We start from the raw sequence: 17,800 nt of genomic DNA on the forward strand, positions 1-17,800 counted from the left end.
TTTTACCGTAAATTTTACTGGGATTTTTTTTTACAGTGCTGATGGACATTGTTAAATTAACAACAAATTACTGTATATATTATTATATTATAACTTTTTTTTTTTTACTGCAAATATCCGTAAAAAGCTATAGAAAGTTGCATTTTTTACATTAAATTACTGTATAATTGACAAATATATTTGTTTTTTTTCTACCATGATTTTGGTAAAAAAAATACGTTGTCTACTGTAAAATTTAGGGTTACAAAACAAGTATACCATATTGTCTTTTACAGATTCCACATTTTTTTTCACGGTATATTCCTGGCAACCACAGCTGCCGGTATTTTACCGTAAATTTGACAGTTTTTTTTAACAGTGTAGTTTATTATGTTTTCACTTTTCCAACTTTAGATAGTGTGTAATGTTGCTGTTTGAGCATAAACAACATCTGCAAAGTTACGACACTCAAAGTTCAATGCAAAGGGAGATATTTTCTTTTACAGAAATTGTTTAAGGACTACATTTAACCATTCAGAAATGTCCAGTTTCATTCTAAAAGTTGTAACTTCTTCCTGAGTCTCTCCATCAGTGTCCGACTCCGGTTTGAACAATGTAAGGATGAACACCATTACTGACAATCCTCATTTTGGCTGTGTGAGATTCTCCAGCTTTGTTGTGCTTTAGTTGCTCAACAACAAGCTGTTAAAGCTCCGCCCTCTTCTGGAAAGTGGGCCGGGAGCAGCAGCTCATTTGCATTTAAAGGGACACACACAAAAATGGCATGTTTTTGCTCACACCCAAAGAGGGGAAAATGTGACAAGTTATAATAAATGATCTGTGGGGTATTTTGAGCTGAAACTTCACAGACACATTCTGGAGACACCAGAGACTTATAATGCATCTTGTGAAAAGGGGCATAATACGTCCCCTTTAAAGACCATGAAATGGTGGCTAGATTTATATCTGAGTGCAAGATGAATGATCCATTTTCTCAAAATATACAATTTTGAATGTACTGAAAGTTCAATTTGTCAACTTTTAGGAGCTAACAGACATGGACAAAAAGCCACAAAAACACCAGAGTGAATGAATGACAGGCTAAAGTTTAAAGTTGACTAACACTTGCTCACTACTATGTAATTTCAGAACTTTTGTGACTCAAGCGGTCATAGTGAGTCAAGATGATTTATTCCACACTATAGTGTACAAAGCTTGTCATGGTGGAAAGGGGTTTCAGTCTCTGAAGGTGCTGGGATTGATGGTGTTTCAAAGTAGCATGTAGCATTTGAATGATGATTCAGAGGGATGAATTGGCTGGGGGGGGTCTCTGACGCATATTTACTTTCCTTTTCAGCCGTATCTTTTCCTTTTTACAGCCTTCTCTTCTCTGTGGGTCTCCTTACGGATCAGAGACCCCCTAACTGACTAATAACAATCGCTTCAGGTTACCACGACAACTCACAGCCCCTCTGCTCCGTGACTTTTGACCCCACTGGGATCTTGGGTTTCTACCTGCTGCACAGGACGTCCTGTATGAGGTATGGCTGACTGTCTGTTTGTGTGGATGGAGGTGAAAGCCTGTCCGGCGACTACATGACCCCTCAGGAGGAGGAAAAGGGAAACAGGAAATTTAGGATTATGTCTAGACAACTAATACGGCAGAAAAATGAGCAGCACATGCGGTTGGCTGAAGAACCTCAAAGTTTGAGTTTGACTGTGTGAGATCTGGTACTTAATGGTAAGAAAATACAATATAAAAAAAGCCACTCACAGCTAGTTTGTCCTGAATAGATGTTTAATACATCACATCTGGTTAGCAAAATATCTGTAATCTGAGAGTACATAATAGTCAATGATTAAGTCGTATTTTATTTTAAGTGTTTCTAACATGTGCAATGCATGAGAATCAACCAGTCAGAACGTTTAGCATTATGACATGACAGTCCGTGTTTGATATAATCATTTGCATGTAATGACCCCATAATTATTCATTTCATTTGATAACCATATCCGCCATCATTATGCAAATTTCACAGAGTTAAAGAGCAGAATATTAAGCACTCATACTACGGGGCTGTTGAATGCTTGAATCTGATTGGTTGACGGACATTCTAAGGTGTGCAATTATTTTCAGGGAAACGCACGGCTAAAGTAGTTCCAGGCAGGTCTTGACCTCATTACAGTTTCATATCACTTTGCCAAATTATTTCAGTGCAAGAGACAGCAAGAGAAGCAAAACCCACAATGACACCGACCAAGCAAAGAAATATAGTAATCAATTGGATAAAAACGACAAATTATCAAAAATCACGTATCATTAAGTACAGAAAGCACATATTCTCTTTCCCCAGCTCTCTCTCTCTCACACACACATACAGTACGGGCACACACGTGCACAGAAACGTGTTGTCAGTGCTGCTCTGACGATTTTATCAGTAAAATAGTTTAACAACTTAAAGCTACATGACATTTCTCGAGGTAATAACGGCACTGTTCTTGAAGCAGATAAACAGATAAACTTAATCTCTCTCTCTCTAATAACTGCATTAGTCAGCTATAAATGGCTCAAGCCTCCATTATTAGCTCTAAAATGACGTTTTGGAATTAGCAAAGGAGGCGTGGGACATAAGAAATTAGTCCTAAACACAAAAGCATTTTAAGGACAAAAACCTGGAAAATGTCTTGAAATAAAACATCTGAACAATGTCTTGAGGTGTGATAACCGTACTATAAGCAGGATAATTATTGTGGCCACATTACCACCTCAGGTGAGCATAATAATTCTGTCATCAATTATTCCTTACATATTTCCACAATTTTTAAGTCATGACAGTTACAGAACTTGTGTGCTATTCACAAATTAATTGAGAATGCTTTTTAAATTCCACTTCAATTCCTGAATTAAAATTGAGAAGCATTAGATTCTAGAAGTCAATATTAATACATTTTATAAACATACACTCTAAAAAAATGATGGGTTAAAAACAACCCAAGAAGGGTTGAAAATGGACAAACCCAGTGATTGGGTTGTTTTAAACCCAGCGGTTGGGTTAAATGTTTGTCCAGCGTGCTGGGCAGTTTTATTTAACTCAACTATTGTTTAAAAATTACTATATGGCTGGATTAAAATGAACCCAAAATAGGTTGGAAATTAAAAATCAGACACATAATTACTAAAGGCAACAATAATAAACAAAAGCAATTTAATAAATGTTTATTGTTTAATTATTATTAATTAACATTTTAAATAAATGTTCATTTATTAAACATTATTAACATAAATGTTCATTTCCAACATATTTTGGGTCCATTTAAAGCAAGCAATACAGATTTTTTAAACAATAGTTGAGTTAAATAAAACTACCCAGCAGGTTGGGCAAACATTCAAACCAACTGCTGGGTTTGCCCATTTTCAACCCAACTTGGGTTGTTTTTAACCCAACATTTTTTTTTTAGAGTGTAGGGAACCAGTTCTTAAAATACATTTTGCCGAACTCTACTGTTCATCCTCATAATCTCCATCACGGGAATACAGACTCAGAGACAAAGATAACAGGGAGTGAATGAAGGGGGGTGGTGTGACATGTATTATACATGACGTAAAAAATGAATGATCAACCCGAGGGGCAACCGTCAACCAGGAGACTCTATCCGTCTGAGAGAGAGAAGGAAAAAGGCAAAGAGAGGGGAAAGAAACAGAGAGAGACATCCTGTGTCTCATCCTAAAATACATTAGTCATCCTCCTTACAGCAACCAAATCTCTCAATTACGCCCTAAAACTTCAGACATGATGGATGACCACACTGTGGGAATCGTGGGATATTTTTACCTCCCTGATAGCAGTGATTTTTCTGCAAGAAGACAAGCTTCCAGCCAAGCCTTTTCAGTTTCACCTGGCTCTAGCCTCACCTACGGTTACAATCATTGTGATTTCCTTTATGTTACTGAACATAAAGACAAAAAAAAAAAAAAAGCTTCAGTGAATGTGATCTGAATGCAGGTCACTGCACATGCTGAAGGCTCTGGGCCTTTTTGTGATCAGCATGTGGCACGTCATAAATCATTTAGCATTATTGACATTGTGCAGGTAGTCGACACAAGGTTGTCAGAGGGAGGAACTCATGGCTAATGAAGCTCTTAAAGAGTTTCGTCCTCTTGTGGGAATCAGTTACTTGATCCTGGGGGAGGGAAGTGCAGAAGTGCAGTATCCATAATTAACATTGTAGATAACACAGATAACATTGTCAAATGGAAAAAAAAGCCACAGCTTGGACATTCTTCGAAACATCTTTTGTGTTCCACAGAAGAAAAAGTCATACGGGTTTAGAACGCGCAAGTTCAATCATATGTGGACATTTTCATGTTTGGGTGAACTGGCCATTTAATTTGGACACATACAGTACATGACTGTATCTGCTTTTACCTACAATACATTCAGTACTAAACCTCATGAACCAAATATTGAATAAAATAAGACTCGGAACATCCGTCTCAATGTAAAACTCTGTTCAGTAGAATAGGATGTTCGGTTTTTGCCCTGAGGGGAAGCTTAGTCCAGAATAGATTGATTTCCTGCTGGGCAGGAAGCTTTGTCATGGTAACCATGGAGATGAGCCAGCTAAAGCTAAAGCTATCTGACTGCTATGTGTGGGGCTGTCTACAAAATGTCAAAATTAACATTAATGAAGCACACATTTTGCTTCATTAATCTGGAATTTTACATAGACGAAAGATTTTCCTCATGAAGACTTGTTTTTCTTCTGAACAAACCTCAAAATAATCTTGCCCTTTTGTCCCTCATATAAAGCACCACTGTTAATGCCCATTCACACCAAGAGCAGTTATTTTATTAGCATAAGATAACAATAACGATATTAGCATCCAAACCAACAGACGATAAACTTATTATAAGCGTGCGCTGCAATTTTGTCGTCTGTCACTTTAAAAGCTTGAGCTCTTTAAAGATACTGTAGGAGGATTCTGATTGGTGCGTTTCCCATAGAATGACATAACTCGCTGCTTCACTATAGTACGATGCATAGTTGAGCAAATCAACTAGTTAAATTGCGGACATGACATCTGAGGACTAATTGTCATTTTTCTCAGTTATTTTGCTTTATTTCCAGATTCAATCATAGGCTCGATCTTAAGTACTAGACCACGCACACATGCGCACTCTTCAGAAACGCATTAAATCTCTCGACAAACTAAAAGACGTAAATGACATTTATTCGATATAAAAGATATAGATTCCACTGAATGTCAACTTGCTTATTTTGCTCTAAATAAGGATTTATTAAGTCCACATGCCATGCGAAAAAGAAACTATGCTTCTAACCACAGGTGGAGAGCTGTCGTTCCAACCACACAACTTTGCGAAAGTTCGTTGGAACTATGGTTGCGGGAAACACTGATATTATGTTGATAACGGTGGAACTTGTGACCATAGTTGTTGGCTAACGATGCTTTTAGGAAAGTGTCTCATTGTCGTTATAGTTGCGGTGTGGACCAATTTTCCATAGAATTAGAACAATTATTAAAACTTTATATACTGAAAAAAAATGAAATTAAAAAAAAAAATTGTAGGACTTTCTTTGAAACAATTATTTTTTATCAGAAATTGCTAGTATATTTTACAAATAACTACAGAGAAATTATAATGAACATTGAAAAAATATATATATAATTTTTTTTGCAGTAAAATGTATTCCAATAGTCTTTGCTTTACTTTAAAATGTATTGTTTTTTTTTTTACAGTGTAGTTGGTGTGATTTGCCCTTAAAGGCCCGGTCACATTTACTTTTGTAAAAGTAACAGGCAAAATACAGTCATTTGGAATCCACAAGATCTGGAATGCACGTCCTGATTTTGCTGAGTTAGATGTGCTCCTGGGTCAACATATTTTGTTGATCCTGGAATAACATTCCTATCTGAAATTTAGTCCTAACCCTATCACTACCCATAAACCTAACCCTACCCATAATTTATCCCTAAAATCATAGGGAAATGATGGGTGACTAACACTAAAATCCTGGTTGTAAGCCTAAACTTGACAAACTGTAAACCTATCCCTCAGATCTGATGGGTTGATTGAACAACATTCCAGGATCAACAAAGATGTCGATCCAGGAACATGTTGCAATTGATGAAATCAGGTTCTGCATCTGGAATTTCGAGTGAGAGAGAATTTTCCCATGTAGATTTCACATTGGATTCAAGTTTCAGGCGATTAGTTTGAGAGTGTCTTGCACTGTGCTTCATACATCGCTACACTATTGACAAGAGACCTTTGTTTTTAGCTAACTTTCCCTAATGTGACCACACTTTAATATGGTGTTTTTTGGACTCTTCCATGATGATAATACCACAATATTCTTTAAAATACCTGAATAGCCACAAAAATACAATGGGATATGAATATGCTAATCAAACATTATAATAATCTGTATTACCATCTGATACATCACTGTACCGTCCATTTCTGAAAGGGCCATTAATCATTCTTCCTGATAAACACTAACTTTCTCATCCAAATTTAATTCAGTTGGAAGTTAGAGCTGCACAATTCTGGATAAATTGAGAATCACTTTTGTTTTTTTTGTTTTTTTAGATCAAGATTCTCCCCCAATTCTGAACAGACAACTTAAACAAAATAGCATGTTACTTACTAGAGGTTCTGAGTAAATGGTAATTGCTGCAGTCTTTTTAAATTGTTTAATTATTCTGAAAGAATTATTTTAAAAAAAATGGTTTGAATGAATGATTCAATGACTCACTCATAAATACTCCACTTGTTTCATTACTGAATGAATCAGTGTTTTTGAATGAATCTTTTGAATGAATGATTCAATGACAAATACGTTTTAGAAGTCACTTGTCACCACCTACTGGTGTTTGAGCGTCAAGTTACTTTCAAAAGGTGATGTACTCTATTTTGATTGCTTCCGTAGACATCAGTGTTTATATCTGAACTATAAACTTTCATCCTAATACTTCTGTGATAATATGAATACTTATAACACAGAAATATTGATACCATGTGGCTGAAAAGACTGTCAAAGATTGTGAAGCTGTTTCATACCTATACATGACAACTGCTCTCTCTGTCTGATCAACACAGATCTGAACGATCCGGTGTGATTTTATCAAAGGTTTAATAGACACAGGCAAATCGATGTCATTCAGAAACAAGATTTTGTGGGTGTTATAATCTTATAATGATTAATCGTGCAGCTCTAGTGGAAGTAATTGAAAAACCACTGCATGTCCATTACCGAGATGCTGTTTTGATCCATAAATTAAATGGTGAACAGTGTGCATTTACTGAAAATTAGAGTTAATTGAAACATGGGCCCTTGATATGTTTGTCACAACAATGGCTGTTTCCACTTAAAACCACTGACCTAAATACACACACACTCCCACACTCTCTCCTACAAGCTGTCTTTGTCTAGTTCAAAACCAACACACGGCTCTGACGATGGCTTTGTGGGTCGGAGTTGCTATAGCAACAGGCGAGAGCTGCACACGGTGGCGCCAGAATTCCCTGGCCTGCTTCAGTGAGCATGGGTACATATGAGGGACCCCCTGCTGGATATCTAAAACACGTCCCCCACCACACTTCATATGTGCCTAAATTATAGCTGCAGCCATATTTGTTATTATCTGCCTGAACAGCCCATGTTTTGTGGAGTATTTCTAACACATGAAATGAAAATGAGGCAAGAGAAATTCCAGAATATGACATCTTTATGTCCCCCAAATGCCTGGGGTTAGTTTAGCATGAACTTTCTGGTCTTTATTTGAGAGGAACGCTTATGTGTGCAGTCCTTTGTCATGGACACACACTGGAGCCCGTGTAGAGCTCTAGGGGTGGCAGAGTTATGACCCCTGTCCAGCGCATGGGGGATGCTGTCGTTCTAGGCCACTATGAGGCTATTGAGCACTATGTAACAGGAACCCAATATAAACAACATCTTATAAGGGTCACAAATCTCTCTGTCACACCTCTCAGCTCTGTTTCAAACCCTAGTGAACCGTCTCATGAAAGGGAACTTCATAAACAACTGATTTGGAATAGACTACATAGGCCGCAACTCTGTATGCCACACAAATAGTGACTGTCTCGTGACGTGACATATGCACATGAAACTCATAATTGATTTAATTCGGTATTCGGTTTGATATTAGCATGAAGCTAAGCTAATAATGTGATAATCTATATTATTGCATGAAACTTAAAGGTGCCTTCGAATGAAAAATTGAATTTATCTTGGCATAGTTAAATAACAAGAGTTCAGTACATGGAAATGACATACAGTGAGACTCAAACTACATTGTTTCCTCCTTCTTATATAAATCTCATTTGTTTAAAAGACCTCCAAAGAACAGGCAAATCTCAACATAACACAGACTGTTACGTAACAGTCGGGGTGTACGCCCCCAATATTTGCATATGCCAGCCCATGTTCCCAACATTATGAAAGGCATTAGACAAGGGCAGCCAGTATTAACGTCTGGATGTACATAGCTGAATCATCAGACTAGGTAAGCAAACAAGAACAATAGCGAAAAATGGCGGATGGAGCAATAATAACTGACATGATCCATGATATCATGATATTTTTAGTGATATTTGTAAATTGTCTTTCTAAATGTTTCGTTAGCATGTTGCTAATGTACTTTTAAATGTGGTTAAAGTTACCATCATTTCTTACTGTATTCACGGAGACAAGAGAGCCATTGCTATTTTCATTTTTAAACACTTGCAGTCTGTATAATTCATAAACACAACTTCATTCTTTATAAATCTCTCCAACAGTGTAGCATTAGCCGTTAGCCACGGAGCACAGCCTCAAATTCATTCAGAACCAAATGTAAACAATATAACAGTATACAATACTCACATAATCCGACGCATGCATGCCGCATGCATGACGAACACTTTGTAAAGATCCATTTGAGGGTTATATTAGCTGTGTAAACTTTGTTTAGGCACTGTTTAAGGCAAGCTCAAGCTCCGTGGGCGGAGAGCACAAGATTTAAAGGGGCCACACAGCATAAATTGGCTCATATTTAATGATGCACCAAAATAGGCACGTAAAAAAATTAATTAAAAAAAATCTATGGGGTAATTTGAGCTGAAACTTCACAGACACATTCAGGGGACACCTTAAGGCCCGTACACACCGGGACGAATATCGCACGCGTTTATCGTCAACGTTTTTCGAGACGTTTTTTGTGTTCACACCCAAGCGATTTTCACAGGCGATGCGCCGAGTTAAAGTGCAAATTCATTCCCTGACAGTATGTGGCGCTTGTGCTTAACGGTAGTGCAAATAAACATATGATATTAATAAAGTTAAAGAAGATAAAAAAAATGCATATATAAAATGGCATAGGCCTACTATATATATATATATATATATATATATATATATATATATATATATATATATATATATATAAGTCAGAAACGGTAGTGCAAATATGTCACAATGACAGTAGTGCAAGTGAACGGTAGTGTAAATAAACATATTTATGAAACAGACATTCTCAACTATATTTCTTGAATGTAAAAGAAAAACAAAAAAGTAAAAATACAGAAATAATACACATCTGTGGCAGAGCACCCATAGTGTGCATCTCAATCAGCTCTCTACTTCACTAGTCAGGGCACTGATCAGGGAGTCGGCCACATTCATTTACATGGTATACTGATACACGACCTAGGAAGCTAGGGAGCTGTTTGAGATGCAGGGATAGTTTGTAGGGGTCTTCCTCGTCTACTTACTTTCTCTTCGTCGTCTTGTGTGCTCGGCAAGACCGTTTTGTGCTTGAGCGCCACCAAGTCGTGTTTTACTGTAACTTCAGCAGCTCCAGGCACGTGAACAAAAGCACCAATCTCATTTGTCGGCCAGTTTTTAACGCGGCGCGTCAAACCAAAAAACGAACCCGAGGCGTTTTTTTAAAAATGACGCTTTTACGCCTCGCGTTTTTCGCGTCGGTGTGCACACTCACATTGGCGCCCGTTGTTTAGTCAGGAGGCGTTAAACGTCGGCGAAAATCGTGCGCGATATTCGTCCTGGTGTGAACAGGCCTTTAGACTTATATTACATCTTGTAAAAAAATGTTCGATGGCACCTTTAAAAAGCACTCAGTATTGGGTAAAATCCACCATTTAAAATTATATTTCAGTATTTTCAAGCAGAACTTTTCTGAAGAGAATGAATAATTATTTATATTTAGAATCAATTTTTCTTTCAACTTGTCCACCATCTTGGATAAGTTTTTAAATTCGGCATGAAATGGAAGTTGCAATCGTTTTTTTTTTTTTTTTTTTTTTTCTCAATTATGATGTATAGAATTTAAAGGGCTTCTTGAACAAGAACAAATGAGGGCGGGGCTTGATTTTGTCTGTGTGGAATTGATTGGATGGTTGTGGTTTGCTATTGGTGGATATCATGTGAGTGACAGGTTGCCCCGCCCTCATGTCATCAGAGAAGAGAAAATATGTTGTTGCAAGAGGGAGGGGAAGTTACCTTGATTAGCCTAAAGATTACGAGGGCACATGAATTTATCAAAATTTGTCAAATTTATTTATTCTCCATTCATTTTATCCAATCAAAAATCCGACTGAGATTTGGGAACCTCTCTGATTGGTGGATCTCACATCGGTTCATAAATACACACAATTCTACCGTTATATTTTGCATTACAGCCTTTTTCCTGCAAGATGATTAATTCGTAAATCATCAGGTATATCAGCGAGAGAGCGACTCAAGACAACACTCATGGAAAGAATGCGTGTTGCAGTCATAGGTGGAGGGTGAACCAACTCAGGGTAAGGCTAAGGAGAAGTGCTTCCCATTTAAAAACAACACTCCCGATGAATTTCCTTGTAAAACACCCTTGATGAATTAATGGTTATTAAAGCACCTGCATTCATAAAACACTTAATTTAAACAGAAAAGCAAGCATACTGTATACAGGATTTGGCATTGCAGAAAGCATGCAAAGAGAGCTTACTTTATAATCACTAAAATGCTGTCACTCATCTTAGATCATTGCGATCTCAAAGTTCTGCTATAATAAATGAAGCTGTCTACACAGCGTTTAGGAGTGTTGGCACCCACCGACAAAAACATAAATTGGTGCCTGTGGATATTGCCTACCTGTTGGAACAGGTTGTTTATGGCTTAATGCTGTCTAGCTAGGGAACTCACTAGATTTCAGAACAGCTCTTTCTCTGTGACATTTGAATGAATTCCACTCACACTGTGACTGAGGGGTCGATTTTAGATGGTTATCTACCCCCTGCATATTTGGGGGGTCTAATTACATTGCAAATAGAATAATCAAACTGCTGTTTTGTGCAAAAATGGATGTAAATTTTAGGATCTAATAATAAACCGGGGAAATGTTCATGAATTGAAATCTCTGTTTATAGGATATCGCTGCTGGGCGGAAACCTTGTATGTCAAAAAAGCTACTTTTCAGGAAATGGAAAAGGCACTGCATTTTTTTTTTTCAAAATAATCAAACGCTGTGTTGTCAGAGTTGATATTGTGGCTTTATATATAGTCAGACACTTTCATGTGTCATTATATAAACATTTTTACCAAAATCGAGCTCAAATGGAGTTAGAAGGTTTTTTTGACCAGCGACTGTCAGATATACACGTTTTATCCATCATTAGAATGGCAGTAAGTGCATCGCATTATGTTTTCATCAACTTACAGGTTATGAAGTTCACTCTAAAAAATGTTGGGTTAAAAACGACCCCAGTTGGGTTGAAAATGGACAAACCCAGCAACTGGGTTGTTTTATCATAGCAGTTGGGTTAAATGTTTGCCCAACGTGCTGGGCAGTTTTATTTACCCCAACTATTGTTTAAAAATGACTATTTGACTGGTTTAAAATGAACCCAAAATATGTTGGAAATTAAAAATCAGACACATAATTACCAGAGGCAACAATAATAATCAAAAGGTGAACATTTATTAATAAGAAATTTAATAAATGTTTAACATTTAACCCAACCGCTGGGTAAAACAACCCATTCACTGGGTTTGTCCATTTTCAACCCAGCAGTGTTTACTGTGGCTTTATGGGCACAACATTTTGTGATGAAATGTTTCTTGTGAACCAAATAATCATATTAGAATGATTTCTGAAGGATCATGTGACACTTAAGACTGGAGCAATGATGCTGAAAATTCAGGAATAAATTACATTACAAAAAAATATATCAACAGAAAACAGTTATTTTAAATTGTAACGCACTAACAAGCACTCAGAACACCAGATTTGCCAACTTTAAGCAGTTTCATGTTCATTAATCCTGATTCCCATCATCCACTGCATTCACCTCATTACAGTAAAATGCTGAGCTGACAGAAGAAGACTAAAGGAAGATTATATGAAACAGAAGTATTCAAAAATCACTCTGTTTCCACGGCAACACACACACACCTGGGGAGGAGCTATCAGAAGGGGTTTAGATAACTGCGCTCCTGCACAGCTTAGAGAAATGTGTCACAATTTAAGCTCTACATGTGCTGCACTGCTTTCTGAACATGTACATTCAAATGTAAGGGGGTTTTATTCTGAGAAGCTGCATATCATTTACATAACTCAAAGTAAGCATTAGAACAGGCTGTTTATGTCTAATAAATCACTTCTATCCTTAATCAAATGTAAATACACACATTTTAAAGATCTATTAAAATGGCGTAATATAACTTTGCATGTTGGTACAGTAAGTGTTGATCTGGTGTTCAGCTGTAATGAGCTGATGACATTCATGACCCGTCTCTGCACTCAGTCACCTTGGCAACTCAGGACAGATCTCAGCACGCCTCCCAGAGGGATAGCGGAGCACAAATTAATACAAATCAGCTGGTCATCGAAAACTAGTTAACCAGACAAACACAAATATAAATCTCTAGAGTAGATCAGACTGTCCGTCGAACATCTGGCACTGACAGAACAGAAGACAGTGAGGGAAAATGCACAAAAATACTGCCACATAAACGTTATTCAGGGAAGAAAATCTCAATTCAGCTTGGCTAGGACAAGAAACAAGACATTTTCTTCATGGGATTGAATGTAACAACATTTCGGAACCAAGTGGGACATTATCTCTATATGTTGTCCTAACCAGCATCAGGATATTTTTGTCTAGCTTTTTAGATCCCAGTGGAAGTACAGAAGAGGAAGAGTTGTTGTAGTAGAGTGTTGTTGCCATGCCGTCATTTTACGCCGGACTGCTTCACAAACGAGGGTCAGTTCAACATTGGATTTGCACAAAAGATTAACATGACGGCACATGCTAGTCGATGAGTTGAATCAACTCCACAGCAAATAAATTTATCCAATAACCATTCAGAAACATCCAGTTTCATTCTAAAAGTTGAGTCTCTCCATCAGTGTCCGACTCCAATTTGAACAATGTAAGGCTGAACACCATTACTGACAATCCTCATTTTGGCTGCCTGAGATTTTCCAGCTTTTTTGTTGTTGATCAACTGAATCACAAGCTGTTTAAGCTCCGCCCTCTTCTGGAAAGTGGGCCGGGAGCAGCAGCTCATTTGCATTTAAAGGGACACACACAAAAACGGCGTGTTTTTGCTCACACCCAAAGAGAGGCAAATTTGACTAGCTATTATAAATGAGATGTGTGGTATATTTTGAGCAGAAACTTTACTGACACATTCTAGGGACACCAGAGACTTATATTACAATTTGTAGAAAGGGCATTATAGGTCCCCTTTAAGAAATAACATCAAGATCTGGAAAAACACATGAACGCTCATTGTCTTCATCCAAGCAAGTTTATGAGTGTTATTTTAGATTGTGATCAACTGAAGCAGAATACTCATTCGATCTGAAGTGGTGTCAAACTCAAGGTGAAGTACTTTTAGATGTTTATGCTGGATCATGAACTTTCCCACTTCACAGTGGCTCAGTGGCAGTTGACGGCGATTCCCGGTCAGACTAAACCAACAGCGCAGGTTAAGAGAGGGCAACATCAAAGCTTGGCTGACAACTTAAGCAAACACATCTCATTTTCTCTGTAATTTCCTAATTTTGTGTTCACACATACACACATTCAACACTACATCTCCAACAATGAGCAGTCTCCTACACACAGCTGCAGCTGGCAGAAGGACGGCTGAGTTCAGCAACATCAGGTGTCGTGACACTGAAAATGAGAGCCGGCTCTGCAAGGGGCCCTCGGGGGACGCAGACAGCTCTGATGGGGACCTGAAGATGGCACATATGGCTCCAAAAGAGACCCTCATCTGACTGTGACATGATTGCTCTGTGGGGGGCCTCAGGCTGACAATAAATCAGCCAACGAAATCATTCAACATTTGACTTGTAGCAGATTGATAGCCCTTAATCATTGCTTAAAAGACCTCAGTTACTAGATATTATCAAAACCATCTATCTATCTATCTATCTATCTATCTATCTATCTATCTATCTATCTATCGAAATATTAAATAAAATAATTAAAAAAAAACACTACTTTCAAAGGTTTGGGGTTCGTAAGATTTTTGATTGTTGAATGAAGTCTCATACTTAAAAAGGCTGCAATTATTTGACCAAAAATACAGTAAAAACTAACATTGTTACAGTGTATTGTGTAAATATTATTACAATTTAAAAATAAATGTTTTCCATTTTAATATTTTAAAATGTCATTTATTCCTGTGATCAAAACTGATTTTTCAGCATCATTACTCCAGTCTTCGGTAGAAAATAGAAATCTTTTGTAACATTATAAACATTGTAATTTTTGATCAGTTTAATGCATTTTTGGTGAATAAAAGTATTCATTTATTAAATAAATAAATAAAATAAAATAGTGACCCCAAACTTTTAAATGGTATTGTACAAATTAAATAAAAAATATTTTAAATAACTGATGTATAGTAAAATATGATCTAAATAAATAAATAAATACATAAATACATACATACATACATACATACATACATACATATATATATATATAAATAAATAATGGTATACACACACACCATTAGGTGTTGTTTTAGCAATGGTATAATGATCGTATAAAATTATTTCTCAGTCTCTTCATTAGAATATAACCAGAAAATCAGGAAATTTGAATGCAGTATTAAAAAACAGAAAAGACAAGACAAGAAAAGAAAAAAAAAAAGATTTCTATAGGCTAAAGTGGCAAGTATTTAGTGACCTTCCCTTACACTTGAGCAATAGCAGGAACCGGCTCTCTTAAACCTAAATGGAATGGAAAAGGACTGGAAGGCCAAGAAAACTTTCAAAATCTGATGAGAAGTTTCTCAGATTTTCTTCTTTGAGAAAATCTGAGAAATATATTTCTGTAATATCAGTAAACAAAAAAAACGTGACAAACACTCACCCATTGGCTAGGTCATCATCATCATCATCGACGTCTACATCAACGTCATCATCATCGTCATCATCTTCTGGTTGGCTCTTGCCCGTCAGGTTGCCGTCGCTGAGGTAACCAGACTTGAGGTCAGCCATGTCATCGTCCGCGGCGTCCAGGCCCTCGATGAGCTGGATGCGCTGCAGGTGGCTGATCTGCGTCGACGCTCGGATGGGCAGGGAGTGGGTGGTGACCCCGGAGGAGGGGGCGTCACCAGCTTGCAGGCGAGGGCTGGACTGGCCTTGGCGCCAGGAGAGAGGGGAGGAGCGGTTGGACAAACTGCGGGCGTTAGTCTCGTCACTGTCGTAGCACATGCTGCTCTCAATACAGCTGAAACACAACAACAGACAATGTGGATAAATATTATTTTCTGAATATATGCACACTGTTGGACCAATCCTTGTCGTCAGTGTTAGTTACTTTTAAAAGTAATGCGTTACAATTATAATTCATGCGCAAGATTTAGTATATCGAGGGAACGAATTAGTAAATTGTGTGCACGATTTAGCCTACTTTTTTTCTTGCATGACATGATCGGGGCCCTGTAGTTGTAGTTGTTGTTGTAGTTTTCATGGTTTTAGTTTTATTATGATATCCCTTTGTTGGAGTGATGATTCACCATATAGATATGTTTGAGACTACACTGTAAACCCGAATAAGTTGGGCTAACTCAAAAAAATTGAGGTAATCAGTTACATAAAATTTTTTGATTTATGATTCTCCCAATTTTAAGTAAGCAGAACTATCAAGTTTTGAGTTTGTAGTACTCATGCATATTAATTGCTCCTAACTTGAAGTACTGAGTAAGCTAACTAAAAATAAACAAAATATTTAGTTAACTTTTTTTGAGTTCTTGCAAATCAAATGAGTTATTTACTTCACTGTAAACTGTAAGAAAATACAAAAAATGCCAACCTGCTAATTTGCTAACATGTTCACAATAACATGGTATAGCACTTACTGAATGAGTACAGCAACTTAAAACATGTAACTTAACTGCTCTCAAACCACACAGCATACACCACTTGTCACCATAATGGTAACTCTCCAAAAACCCAAATTAACAGAAACTCTTCTAAATTAGCATAACAAAACATTAATCGATACTAAATCTCCCTTACCATTAATCTTGCGCAAAAAAACATTACATAACACTTAATTTTAGTATTTACTCTCCCTTTCGAGTGCCATGGGCAAAGCATGTTGGGAAATCCCAGTCAAGTTTCAGTTTAACTTAAGTTAGTCTAAATTAAAAGAAATGAGTTCATACAACTCAAAACAATGAAACAGTTCAGTTTACTTAAAATATATCAGTGCTGTGAACTCAAAAGAAAAAGAAAGTTCTACATACTCAAAGCAGTTAATTTAACTGAACTAATTTGTTCAGTTTAAGTTTGTCCTACTCAAACCAATTAAGTATTTTGAGCACATAGGTGCCATCATATTACCAAAATTTTGGCGAAATTTTTAGGCAAAAAAGGTCCATTGCCTATTGTCAATAGTGTAGCGATGAAGGAAGCACAGCTTACACAGCTTTCACTTTCAAACCAATCCGTTTTCTGTAAAATTTGAGTGGGATTTGCCCTCACAAAATTCCCAATAGCATGGATTCCCATTGAAATGACAACAATGGTAAATGTGACTACACCTTTGAAGAGTTTGAAAAAGATAGTTTTTCTTAAGCAAAATCAATGGTTAAATGTTGTTCGTAATGGAATTACTATTTCTGACTAATATGTCTGACTAAATGTTTATTGTCAAACTTGTAACTTAAATCATAATTTTATAAAACTCCAATCCTTGTTGTTATAAATGATGCAAGTGACATACAAAAAGTACTAAAAGAATCTGATGTGATTCGTTTTCTCAGTTCATCCACCACTGGCAGGTGTGCAAAAAGCTAATTTTGGACTCTGGCTAGACAGGTTTCAGCCTGGAATTAATGTGAGAAAACCTCTTTAATTCCACAGAGACATTTCTGAGAGTGCAGGCAAACTCATTCGTCATACCAGATGTAACTGTCAGCTTATCACGCACACTCATTTCATCAGCACATCACAAGACTCATCTCAGTCTTACACATTTTGTGGATGTGTGTTTATGTAGTCTCATGTAAGTGATCCATCATCCATGGGGACACAGGAGAATTTGAAGGTAAAACATGTTTGAGGATGTCTAATGTCCTCAATGCCTGGTTTACACGCCGCTCAAGGAAGTCAATCGCGCACACACTGACCTCTTGGGTGCCTTTTTTTTCTGATTTTTAAATAGTAGGTCACAGTTTGGGCAGCTAGAGGAACTGGCTGACCTTCTGCTGATTCAAGACCCACCCATCCCCGTCCTCACTAAAGCCCTCATCTGGATAAACTCAT

The 17,800-nt window shown here is 37.1% G+C and overlaps 1 protein-coding gene across 1 annotated transcript in view; it reads right to left on the reverse strand.

The window, feature by feature from the left end:
• Positions 1 to 17,800, reverse strand: part of nav1a (neuron navigator 1a) — a 162,883-nt gene that overhangs the window by 89,344 nt on the left and 55,739 nt on the right. Inside the window, 1 exon segment of the mRNA XM_048178068.1 lies at positions 15,399 to 15,758. Within this exon segment, the coding sequence (XP_048034025.1) occupies positions 15,399 to 15,758 (360 nt within the window).

Source organism: Megalobrama amblycephala, linkage group LG24, assembly GCF_018812025.1.
Source record: "Megalobrama amblycephala isolate DHTTF-2021 linkage group LG24, ASM1881202v1, whole genome shotgun sequence".
NCBI lineage: Eukaryota > Metazoa > Chordata > Actinopteri > Cypriniformes > Xenocyprididae > Megalobrama > Megalobrama amblycephala.